This window comes from Vanellus vanellus (assembly GCF_965231255.1).
Source record: "Vanellus vanellus genome assembly, contig: HAP1_SCAFFOLD_343, whole genome shotgun sequence".
Lineage (NCBI taxonomy): Eukaryota > Metazoa > Chordata > Aves > Charadriiformes > Charadriidae > Vanellus > Vanellus vanellus.
Genome location: NW_028127916.1, coordinates 45,498 through 58,225, shown reverse-complemented (window position 1 = coordinate 58,225; position 12,728 = coordinate 45,498). Strand labels below are relative to the sequence as shown.

Below are 12,728 nucleotides of genomic sequence, written 5' to 3'. Positions count from 1 at the left end.
GGACCAAAGCCCAGCTGGAACTAAACCTGGCTCCTGTTTTCAAGGGCAACAAACAAAGTTTCTATAAGTGTATTAGCAATAAAAAGAAGACTGAGGATAATCTCTATCCTCTAGTAGATGGGACCGGTAACATCGTGACCAAGGATGAGGAAAAGGCTGAGGTACTTTATGCCGTCTTTGCCTCAGTCTTCAGCAGTAGAACCAGTTGTTCTCTGAGTGCCCAGACCCTTGAGATAGAAGACAAGGATGGGGAGCAGAATGAAGCCCCTGTAATCCAAGGGGAAATGGTGAGGGACCTGCTTCAGCACCTGGAGGTACACAAATCTATGGGGCTGGATGGGATCCACCTGAGGGTACTGAGGGAGCTGGTGGAAGTGCTCACCAGCCCACTTTGCATCATTTATGAGAAGTCCTGGCTAACCAGGGAGGTCCCAGCTGACTGGAGGTTGGCAAACGTGACACCCATCCACAAGAAGGGCAGGAAGGAGGATCCAGGGAAGTACAGGCCGGTCAGTCTGACCTCGGTGTCTGGGAAGGTCATGGAACAGATCATCCTCAGGGCCATTACATGGCACATGCAGGAGAATAGGGTGATCAGGCCCAGTCAGCATGGGTTTGTGAAAGGCAAGTCATGCCTGACAAACCTCATTTCCTTCTATGACAAGGTGACCCACTTAGTGGATGAGGGAAAAGCTGTAGATGTAATCTACCTGGATTGTAGCAAAGCTTTTGACACCGTTTCCCACAGCATTCTCCTGGAGAAACTGGCTGCTCATGGCCTGGACCACGTGTACTCTTCGCTGGGTAAAAAACCATCTGGATGGCCGTGCCCAGAGAGTGGTGGTGAATGGAGTTCAATCCAGTTGGTGTCCAGTCACAAGTGTTGTATCCCAGGGCTTGGTGCTGGGGCCGGTTCTCTTTAATATCTTTATCAATGGTCTGGATGAGGGGATCGAATGCACCCTCAGTAAGTTCGCAGATGACATTAAACTAGATGGGCGTGCTGATCTGCTTGAGGGTAGGTTGGCTCTGCAGAGGGATCTGGACAGGCTGGACTAATGGGCCGAGGTCAATGGTGTGAGGTTCAACAAGTCCAAGTGCCGGGTCCTGCACTTGGGTCACAACAGCCCCATGCAGCACTACAGGATGGGGGCGGAGTGTCTGGAAAGCTGCCCGGCAGAAAATTACCTGGGGGTGTTGGTGGACAGCCGGCTGAATGTGAGCCAGCAGTGTGCCCAGGTGGCCAAGAAGGCCAACAGCATCCTGGCCTGTATCAGGAATGGTTTGGTGAGCAGGACTGGGGCAGTGATCGCTCCCCTGTACTCGGCACTGGTGAGACCCCACCTTGAGTACTGCGTTCAGTTTTGGGCCCCTCACTACAAGGACATTGAGGTGTTGGAGCGTGTCCAGAGAAGGGCAACAAAACTGGTGAGGGGTCTGGAGGACAAATCTTATGAGGAAGGACTGAGGGAACTGGGGTTGTTTAGCCTGGAGAAGAGGAGGCTGAGGGGAGACTTTATCACCCTCTACAACTACCTGAAAGGAGGTTGTAGAGAGGTGGGGGCTGACCTCCCTGCTGACAAATGATAGGAGGAGAGGAAATGGCTTTAAGTTATGTCAGGGGAGGTTTAGACTGAATATTAGGAAACACGTTTTCACTGAACGGGTTCTTAAACATTGGAATAGGCTGCCCAGGAAGGTGGTGGATTCACCATCCCTGGAGGTGTTTAAAAACAGGGTAGATGTGGTACTTAGGGACATGGTTTAGAAGTGGTTTCTGTCAGGGTACATTAATGGTTTGACTTGATGATCTTAAAGGTCCCTTCCAACCTCAGCAATTCTATGATTCTATAACATATACTGCTGAATGGTGTTATTGCTGCCTGGGTATTTCCCCTTGTTGAACTCGGTGAAGTTCCCCTCTGCTCCTTTCTCCAGCCTGCTGAGGTCCCTCAGAAGGGGAGCACAACCATCTTGTGTAGCAGCAACTCCTCTCAGTTTCATATCGTCTGCAGCCCGCTGAGGGTGAACTCTGCCCCACCATCCAGGCCATTAACCAAGTTGTTAAAGAGCGTTGGTCCCAGTGTCGACTCCCCACGTACAGACGTAGTAAATGACCTCTAGCTGGATTGCGCATCTCTGGTCACAACCTTCTGACCCCAGGTGTTCAGCAAGCTTCCAATCGACCGCCCTTTCACAGAACCACAGAATCATAGAACCTATGATAGAGAACTCCTATATTCTTTTCTGTGTTCTCTCTCTAATCATAGAGATCTCCAGTGACAATAATGGCATTGTTCCCCTGTTCAGCCCCACATTGCCTGACAGAATTCGGGGCAGCTACTCAATTTCAGGTCTATTCAGAGGCAAGGTCTGACCCCTCTCTATCCCACAGTGACACGCGTTGCATGGACATGAAGCACATCGCACAGGCATCCTCACTCACTCCCTTGGTGATACAGTCAATGAAAAGACCAATAACTTGAACAGTGTGCCCGAATATATCTTGTCCTAAAGGAGAGCACTGTCCAGGCCCAGCAATGGTCCATATCAAAACTGAATTGAAACTCAAAAGGAATTCCAGGGCACCAAGATGAGCTTTTGCTACTTCGGGAACAGTTAAAGAAGCCCAAGGGATAATGTAGCAGCACTGCTGAATTTAGTAGGAGTAAGTGTAGATAGATCTGAGATACTTGATGTCCTCTTTTCCTCGGTTACCACCAGCAAGGTCTCCCAGGCCTTTGTGCTTTGAGGCAGGATTCCAGAGGAGAACAACCTGCAGTGGATGGGGAACAAGCCATGAGCCAACTACACACTTACCAGTGCGTAGGACCAGAGAGTTTGCATCCAAGGGTGTTTTGTTTTTTTTTTTCACCAGGAGGTGCTGCTCTGTGATGATCCCAGCAAGAAAGGCACTCAGCCTCCATAAGGGACCTTTGAAACTCTTCTGACATCTACCCAGAGAAGCCTCCAGGTGCATGAGCAGGTTCCTATGAAGAACCGTAAGTATCCTGGCATTCAGTGGCCAGGCAAAGCAACAGGGTGCCAACAGTCTGGAGGATCTTGGGATGACTTCTTAACACAGCTGCCAGGTGGGCCAGGAAGGGTGGTGCTCACCTAGCCCAGGTACTGGCCAACATGGAAGAGCTGGTCAGGGTGTGATCAACAGTGTCAGCCCTGGCGGTCGTGACCAGGAAATAGTGGCGTCCCAGGTGCCAAAGAGGAGTGAGGAAGGCCAGCAGCTGAGCACAGATGGGCAGGCTCCAGAGAAGACGACTTTGACGTGTGTGGGAGACTGATACAAGCGGTACCCTGGGAAGCAGCTCGGAAGGGTGAAGGAGCTCAGGGAATCTCATAGGCCTTACAGGACAGCCTCCTCCAAGGGCAGGAAGGATCTCTCTGAACAGCCATGAAGAGAAACATCCCTCTGAGGAGGCTGCTGGTGTAAAGTGAGTGAGCGCCAGGGTCAAAAGGCAGCCGGCAGGAGGTGGAAGCAGGGGCAGCTGCCAAGGAGGAACTGAGAACCCTTGGCCCAGCATGGAGGGAGGGTGTCAAAGCCAAAGCTGCCATGGGCTGGAGCGTTGCAGTGCTTGGGAGCAAAAGCCAAAAGAGCTGATGCAGGCTTGGAGGGTCATGGGGAATGAGTCAGCCTCTGCCGGGAGGCCTGTGACAAGTGGGCACTGCAGAGGTTTGCATCTTGAATGCATGCCTCAGCCTAGGAGAGGGGGGTGCCTCCTGCAAGGGATGGTGCGGGGGCTGTGCCAGTCCATCCATATGGCTCTGGATGGTGCCGACTCTACTTGAAGTCATTCCTCTAAGCCAAACGCATTGGCATTAATGCCAAAGGGGCTAGTTAAAATCAAACATGTTATTCCCTTTGTCTCTCTGCTTTGACATCTTTTCACTTTGACTGCACTCCCAAAATCTCTTTAATGAGCCACATCAGACCTGAAGACTAAAGGAAAATTATGCCCCAACTTGGTTCCTTCGGGTGGTTTTTTTTGTGGGAATGAGCCCTCTGGTGCCGAGTTCCTGAACTGCAGCTCCTGAAAGGCTGACCAAGCTTCTGGAGAAGCAGCAAACCTGGAGGTTTCTGAGGGTGTTGGCAGGCCCTGCTGACGTCCCTCACTGAAGAGACCATGGAGGGAATGAGCAGGCAAAGCACCTGTCTCTTTGGACTGGTAAAGCAGGAAGTCGAAGGCACTTGGTACAGGAGGAAATTTAAATGTGAAGACCCCTGTGAAAGCCCTTGATGTGCTTCACCAAGCAGAATGGTCAAGCCCAGAGCCCCAGCCCCTGGGAAGGGGTATCCTTGGCCTCTTAAAATACTCTGGTCACTTTGTGGGGGCAATGCAATGTGGGAATGTGTAACACGAGGTGCAGATCAGCAGTAGCGCACGTCCCAGGCTCTGTGGAGGGCAGGTGAGGAGAAAAAATGCACTGGAGCTGTCAGAATCTGGTGTCCTCTCATGGCGCACAGTGGGAGAGACAGAAGCCATAGCTGAGCAGACAAGGCTCTCAGTTCTGTTTGGGTGTCAAAGCCCCACCAAGGCCCTTGGCCGTCCCCACCACAGCTGCACACTCCTACTCCTGTGCCTGCTTCCTTCCTGTGAGCACTGGGATTTTCTGGGGCTTTGCCAATGCCTGTGACTTCCCGACAATGCATGTGGATTCTTCAGTCATGATGACCTTCCAAAATGTATCACAGCAGCCCTCTTGTGACATTGGGCTGATCTCCCAACATCTTTAGATTCATCCCATCTGGTCCAATGGACTACTAAGGGTTGACCTTAGCTAAGTATCCCCAGACTTGATCTCCATCCACTGCTGGGTTTTGCATGGGGTTTTGCCTCTTAGGCACATGGAACTGGGAGGCCTTGCTGGTGAAGAAGGAGGAGAGAAGAGAACACAGAAAAACTTGGATCTACACATGCTCTTACCGAATTCAGCAGTGGTCACACACGATGTTCAATTCTTCTTTCAAAGTTCATGGAGTAGTAACAGCTCATCCTTATGCCCTTGAACTTCCGTGCAAGTGTCAGCTCTATAGGACCTGTGGCTTTTCTAAAACCAACCGTATTTCTGAATTCTTCCTTTGTTTTAACACATGCCTCCTCATCTCACATGCTTCATTTTCTCTATGGAGCTTCCCCATGAATTTTCTGTTTCCCCAAGCTCCTCTCCTGACAGCTGGGCTTGTTTTTTTCTGACTATTGGTATGACTACACTCTCATACTTGACACATGCTGTCCTTGTAGATGAGGTATACTGAGCTCTGCTGCCCTTCTGTGCAGCTCACATGGGCTCCCCGACTAAAAGTCACAAGACGAGGCCAAAGACTGCTCGTCTGAGGTCTAGCATCTACACTCTTCTATTCTCCTTCCTTTTGGGAGGAGAGACCCCACTATTTCATGGATATGATAGCCAAAGCTGACATTCTTTTGACGTTCATGTCCAGCTCTACCTTCTTTGAAATTAACAGATGCAGATGAGCATTACCATTGTTGGCCGATCTGGCAGCTGTGCTATAAAGACTGGGGTCCTCAGCTGTGTCTTGACCAATATTCTCGAGAAGCCTCCAGGACAGTTTGCATCCAGTTGTGGTCCCCTTCCAGCGAATGCCAGGGCAATTAAAGTTGACAGGGTGATGTAAATAGGTTTGTTGTCTCCCACCACAATGTAACCCTTACCAGTCTCTTTTCTGACCCTTACTGGTTCACCCAGTTTATTTATCACCTAGAGGAGCTCCACAAATCTAAGCAGGTTCTTCACCCTTAGGGCAAGCCTCTCTCAAAATTTCTGGCCTCCTGATCATCCTGCACCCACCCATCACAGCACCCCAGTCATGGGAGATGTCCAAACACCCCTCAGCTCTTCTTCCCTCCAAGTGGAATGAAGAGATGGCACACACAGCTCCAGCCCCTCCTCTCTGTGCCCAGGCTGAAGACCTTGGGGCATGGCTGGGCTGCAGCACCTGAGCTGTGGCACACTTGGGCTGAGAGCAGACTCGCAAGACCTGCTTCCAAGGCCCCAAGACCTCAGCTGTGCAAAGGTTTTGCTTCAGAGCAGAGACCTGGTAGAGTGGATGGCAAAGGGCAGTGTGAAGAGGAACTGAGGTGCACACAAAGGGAGCAAACTCTGTGGTGGAGATGAAGCTGGTCTGAGGAAGAACAAGATGGTGTTGAAAATGTCCTTGGTGTGAACATGCTGTGATTCAGGCCCACTGTGAAAATCATTGGCCTGATCCATGATTCTATCATCAAGGGGATGGCTAAACAATTCAGGAGAGAAGAACCAGCATAGTTTGAGAGTGAAGGAGCATGAGAGGAGACCCTGGTGTGATGTGCTTGCTGTTCAGGTGTTGCCCAGTATCTACTGGAGAGAGAAGGGACAGAGCTTGTGCCAGTGCAGGGGTGGGACTCAGTCAGTGGCCCAAAGGCACCCACTCTGTCTGAGATGCTCTGGGTGATGGCTGTCACACAGCCAGGCTGGATGGGGACGGGGTGCCTGTACAGGACCTGAGCTGTCCCTGTCAGGCACATGCAGTTGTGCTGGAGAGCCCTGGCACCTCCCCTACCACTACAGCCCTGAATTTGTAAACTAAATTGAGGTTCAGCTGCCCTGAATTAGGTCAGGCAATGAAGGGATGCACGTGAGACACCTGCCATTCTACTCCAGGGACATGTGGAAAAGACAACTGATGGAGAAGAGAGAGACTTAACTCTGCCCATGCCGCACGACTCCATTTGGTCAGCTGAATCCCTCTATGGGCTGCCCTGGGCAGAAGGAAGAGTTACAGGGGCACTTGTCCTCCACGTGGACACCTTCTGTCATTGAAGTTGGCCAAAGGGATTTCCCTCCAGCCTCCTCCAAGATGCCCCCAGATGCTGCCCTGTCTCTCTGAACTGCTCCAATAGAGCTTGCAGTTCCCAACATGCCTCTTGGTCACCTCTGGCACCACAGATGTCCCCAGGTGTCTGTGTCCGAACATCTTCCTCCTGCCCTCCCTCTCCACTCATTCACAAGTGAGCTGAGATCAGGAGCTCTCATGCAGGAGCTGCTCTTGTGCCCATGTGAAGTGAGGCCAGAGGAATGCCACCTGCTGGGGGTTTGTGGTGGGCATGGGATGGAGCTAACTCCTCTTGTAGCCCCAGGGACTACAAACCCAGGCTGAGAAGCCTCCATTGACTCAGCTGAATCCCTTCCCTCCAAAGAGGAAAAGGAGATTTCTCCCTGGCATTGTCTGTGCGTTCTCTCTTATTAGAGAACAAAACAAACAACAAAAAAGGTATTCTTGGACCTCAATCTTTCTCTGACTGAGAACAGAAACTGCTGGATAGAAGTTTCTCTCCCCAGCTGAGGGAGGGAACATCAGTGATGACTTCAGCTTGTTTCCCAGCAGGTTCCCCTGGAGCCCCAGGGACATCTCTGAGGGGACAGAGAGAGTGCCACCATGGGCTGGTCCTCTGCTGCTGAGCTGGGCCGGGCTGCTGGGCCGGAGGGAGGTCCTGGCAAGCGGGCAGCACTGCAGAGAGACAGCTCTGCCCAGGAGCAGCTCCTCTGCACAGCGCAGCAGGGCTGAGGGCACTGCCTGCAGGCAGCAAGGGTAGAGAAGAGAAGAGAAGAAAGGTAAAGGCAGTCTGGGGTGGGAGGACAGGAGAGAGCTCACCGGGGGACAAACCTTCGCAGCCTTTCACATGGTAAGTCTCTGGCTGTGGGGCAATGCAGATGAGTTCCTGGCAGTGTCTCCTAGAGCTGGCACATGCCATGGCTGATAGGAGCTGTCAGGATGGCTGTCCTGGCTTGTCTGGTGTGGAGCAGGAGGACGTGCTTCAGAGCATGGATGTCCTGCTGCACCTTCAGAGGGACAATGAAGGTCAGCTGCCTTCTCCCAGGGATGGCTCTGGGGTTTTGAAGATAGGCATGCAGGCAGGGGTGGGCAGGGCTGTCCTTGCCAGCAGGGTCCCTGCACCCCGGGGCTGTGTGCCACGGCAGGGACTCTGCCGCCTGCCAGGGTCAGCTCTGCGCCTGCCCGGGGAGCTCCCACGGAGCTTCTGTGGGGAGAAGCCGTGGGAGGAAGGAGTGACCCCTGTCAGGGCAGGGTCTTTCTATTGTTGAGAGGGTGCTGCATGGGTCACGGCTGCTCACAGCTGCTGACCACCCCCAGAACATCGGCAGAGGCAGCACTGCAAGGGGAAAGTCAAGGAAGGGGCTACCTTAAAGACAAAGACCTTTCCAGGCTCTGTGCTCGCAGCTTTCTCCTAAGGGAAAGGAGCTGTCACTGTGACACTGAGGGATCAGCAGGTCTGCCACAAACCTCATCAAGTGCCTGCACTCACTCCTCTACCCACAGACAGCACCAGCATCCCCTTTGCCTGCAGCATCAGGCTGGATCTGCTCCACTCCTCAGGACCCGCACAGAGGGAGGTGGCCCTGGGCAGTGCCCTGCTGCTGGGAGGGGGCTGCAGGGCAGAGCTGAGCACACAGCGGGTGGGATGGGCTCTGGGGCACTGGCAGGGGGAGACCTGGGCACAGAGCAACAGCTCCTGGCAGGGACAGCCCCAGGCAGCAGAGACAGGGGCAAGGGCCGGGGGGAAACTGCCAACACGCCCGGGGGGAGGCTGCCTTCAGCCAGCTCTCCTGGGCTCCTCCATGGAGGTGTCTGCTGGGCGCTGTCTGCTGGGACCTGAGCGCACTCTCTCTTCACATCATCTCCTCTGCGGCACCCCGACTGCTGCTCTGCCGGTCCTGTGGGGCTTGCGAGCTGCCCCCAGCAAGGCACAGCGCTGCCGTCGGGTCCTGGGGAGTGCTGAGCCTTTCCTCGGGGGTGGGCAGTCTCCTCTCAGAGTGCTTTGCTTCTCTCGGGGAGGGGTGGTGTCCTGCTCTCTTCATCACAGCTCCATCTCTGCGCTGGGACAGGGAAGAGATTGCAGATCTGCCCTCTCAACCAGTGCTCCCCTCATCCCATATGAGTTCAGCTGTTTGGTATTTTTTAAAAAGTAGTTTGTGTGTGGAGTCATCTTGAAGGCAGATGAAACAAAAGCAGAGGGCAGATGGGCAAAACCCCGATGGACAGTGCAGCTCTGCTGACTCTGCTTTAAGCCAAAGAGAGCTGAACTCGTCTGTCCCGTCTGAAGAATTGTAACATGATTAGTCATCAAAATGAGGATTTCTACATTCATGAGATGTTATCATGGAAAATAAAAAGCACAGGCAAAAATTTATAAGGACATGCTAACCCTCTGCTCTGCAGCCCACGCTCTGGAGAGCCATGAGTGCAAATATTGAACTTTTCCATTACAGGTGGATTACATCTGACACCCCTTGTGACGGTTGGAGCTGTCACAGAGCAGCTCCCTTGTACCCACTGCAGCAGAGCAGGGCTGACTCCTCAGCAGCACAGGGGCAGAGGTGCTGCTCCTCACACCACACTCAGCCAGCACCACCCAGAGAGAAAAAATGCATTTCAACTGAGGGTGATATCTATGAAAAATGGAGTATATGGGCTCATAGAATTCTGTCCTGATTTTTTCCTGTCTTTTCCTTCCTTTAACAGAGCCCCCATAAAAGAAATAACTAATGTCCAACAGCAGCTCCATCACCCACTTCCTCCTCCTGGCATTCACAGACACACGGGAGCTGCAGCTCTTGACCTTCGGGCTCTTCCTGGGCATCTACCTGGCTGCCCTCCTGGGAAACGGCCTCATCATCACCACCATCGCCTGTGACCACCGCCTCCACACCCCCATGTACTTCTTCTTCCTCAACCTCTCTCTTCTGGACCTGGGCTCCATCTCCACCATTGTCCCCAAAGCCATGGCCAATTCCCTCTGGGACACCAGGGCCATCTCCTACGTAGGATGTGCTGCACAGGTTTTTATGCTTTTCTTCTTTCTTGGAGCAGAGTTTTCTCTCCTCACAGTCATGGCCTATGACCGCTACGTTGCCATCTGCCAACCCCTGCACTACGGGACCCTCCTGGGCAGCAGAGCTTGTGTCCGCATGGCAGCAGCTGCCTGGGGCAGTGGGTTTCTCTATGCTGTGCTGCACACGGCCAATACATTTTCACTGCCCCTCTGCCAGGGCAATGCCCTGCACCAGTTCTTCTGTGAAGTCCCCCACATCCTCAAGCTCTCCTGCTCAGACACTTACCTCAGGGAAGTTGGGCTTCTTATATTAAGTTCTTTCTTAGGTTTTGGGTGTTTTGTTTTCATTGTGGTGTCCTATGTGCAGATCTTCAGGGCCGTGCTGAGGATGCCCTCTGAGCAGGGACGGCACAAAGCCTTTTCCACGTGCCTCCCTCACTTGGCCGTGGTCTCCCTGTTTATCAGCACTGCTGTATTTGCTCACCTGAAGCCCACCTCCATCTCCTCCCCACCCCTGGATCTTGTTGTGTCATTTCTGTACTCGGTGGTGCCTCCAGCAGTGAACCCCCTCATCTACAGCATGAGGAACAAGGAAATCAAGGATGCCCTGTACAAATTATTGCAATACAATCTACTCACAATTAATATGGTCCCCATTATCCCACAAAGGCTCCCACAGTATTACAGCAAAGACCAGGACTAACTTTTCTTCAATTGTGCATTTTACCTCACTGCTTTTCTTCTTGTTTTGTTGTTTTGTTTTCTTTTTTTTTTTTCATTCTGTTTTTTTATTATATACCTATGATGTTACTGTTCTTCTTCTCATGCTTGGTTTTTTTGGGGTTTTTTTTTTTTTTTTTTTCTTTTCCTGGACCCAAAGACCTCATGTGCATAAGGATCACAGAATCACAGAATGGTCAGGGTTGGAAGGGACCTCTGGAGAGCATATAGTCTAACTCCACTGCCAGAGCAGGGGCACCTACAGCAGTGGCACAGGACGGCTTCCAGGCGGGTTTGGAATGTCTCCAGAGTGGGAGACTCCCCCACCTCTCTGGGCAGCCTGTGCCAGTGCTCTGCCACCCTCAAAGGAAAGAAGTTTCTCCTCATGTTAAGATGGAACTTCCTACGTTCATGTTTGTGCCCGTTACCTTTTGTCCTATCACTGGGCACCACTGAACAAAGACTGTTCCCATCTCCCTGGCACCCTCCATTTAACTATTTATACGCATTAATAAGATCCCCCCTCAGTCTTCTTTTCTCCAGACAAAAAAAGCCCCAAGTCAGCTTTTCCTCATCAGAAAGTTGCTCCAGTCCCCTGATCATCTTTGTAGCCCTTTGCTGGACTGTCTCCAGTAGTTCCCTGTCCTTCTTGAACTGGGGAGCCCAGCACTGGACACAGTACTCCAGATGCGGCCTCACCAGGGCAGAGTAGAGGGGAAGGAAGACCTCCCTCGACCTGCTGGCCACACTCTGCTTGATGCCCCCCAGGATGCCATTGGCCTTCTTGTCTCCAGGGCGCATTGCTGGCTCAAGGTCATCCTGTTGTCCACCAGGATTCCCAGGTCCCTTTCCACACAGCTGCTCTCCAGCAGGTCAGCCCCTAACCTGTACTGGTGCATGCGGTTATTCCTCCCCAGGCTCAGTACCCTACACTTGCCCTTGTTGAACTTCATAAGGTTTCTCTCTGCCCAACTCTCCAGCCTGGCCAGGTCACACCGTATGGCGGCACCACCTTCTGGCATGTCAGCTACCTCTTCCAGTTTTGTGTCATCAGCAAACTTGCTAATGGTACACTCTATCTCTTCACCCATGTCATCGATGAATATATTGAACAGGACTGCACCTGAGCTAGATCGAAGCTCCTTGTTTAGACTAGCTTAATAAAGAATCCAGCAGAAAATTAGTTGTATCAACTTCTGCATCTTCACATCTCCCCTGGAGCTGGGCCCCAGCATGCAAGAGGGGTTCAAGAGGCAAATGCCCAGCTGCCCCATGGAGGATCAGCCTTGGGGGCCCTTAGGGCTGCCCCTGGCTGCCTCGCTGGGCACTCTGTCTCTGCTGCCTGTGAGTCTGAGCTGCTGCTCCCCTTGAGCCATGGCCAAGGACAGCAGGATGAGGTCACCTTTTCAGTGCTGGTATCTCCACACATCCACAGTCTTCTGTGGTCTTGCCTTTGTGTTACCCAAAAGGTCTTGTGGAACTTGTGACAGTCCTGTTGTCCATACAGTGGCATCCCTGTGGCTGCAGGCAGGAGCAGGTCACGTGAACCTGTTTACCAGAGCTGGTCTCTGTGCAGGAACCACCATAATCAAAATGGTTTCTTAAGGGAGGGCCCAAAGGCTGAATGCCTCTTCCAAAGCTGGTGTCAGGAATGCACCCAGGGAACTGCTCCCTCAAAGGACCGTTTCTCTTCTTGAGACCTTGATGGATTTAGCGGGACAGGCTCAGAGTGCCAGGGGGATCTGTGAGGGACCAAGGACTGGGTGAAGACCTCCCTTCATGCTTGCACATGTCCACTCAGACAGCAACTGGTCTTTGACTTATTTGCCCGGTGCTGTCCCACCTGCAGTGGGGCTGATGAAAGATGAGGAATCAGGCACTACCAGGAGAGCTCAGGGGATCTTCCAGGACAGTGCGTGAGTCTGGGTGGGCAGTGAGCGGCACCTCATAAAATGAGTGACCGTCCAAGGTTGAAAATGTCAACCTGTAGAGCCCATAGGCTAAGAAGGAAACTTGAAAGCAATGACAGGTTGTGAGGACTCAGTAGGAAAAGGGACATAAGACTGGAGAGCAGTTCAGGACACCCTCTCGGAAAGCCTCAAGGGCTGGATCTAGTGCAGCCCTGTCCTGTCCTTTGTGCCA

General features: G+C 52.5%; 1 protein-coding gene across 1 annotated transcript; it reads left to right on the top strand.

The window, feature by feature from the left end:
• Positions 1-9,579: 9,579 nt before the first annotated feature.
• LOC309684843 (olfactory receptor 14C36-like) lies at positions 9,580-10,569 on the top strand (the record flags this gene model as incomplete). The annotated part of the gene is made up of 1 exon (XM_082500690.1): positions 9,580-10,569. One exon carries the CDS (start codon positions 9,580-9,582, stop codon positions 10,567-10,569), a length of 990 nt encoding a protein of 329 aa, XP_082356816.1.
• Positions 10,570-12,728: the final 2,159 nt, after the last annotated feature.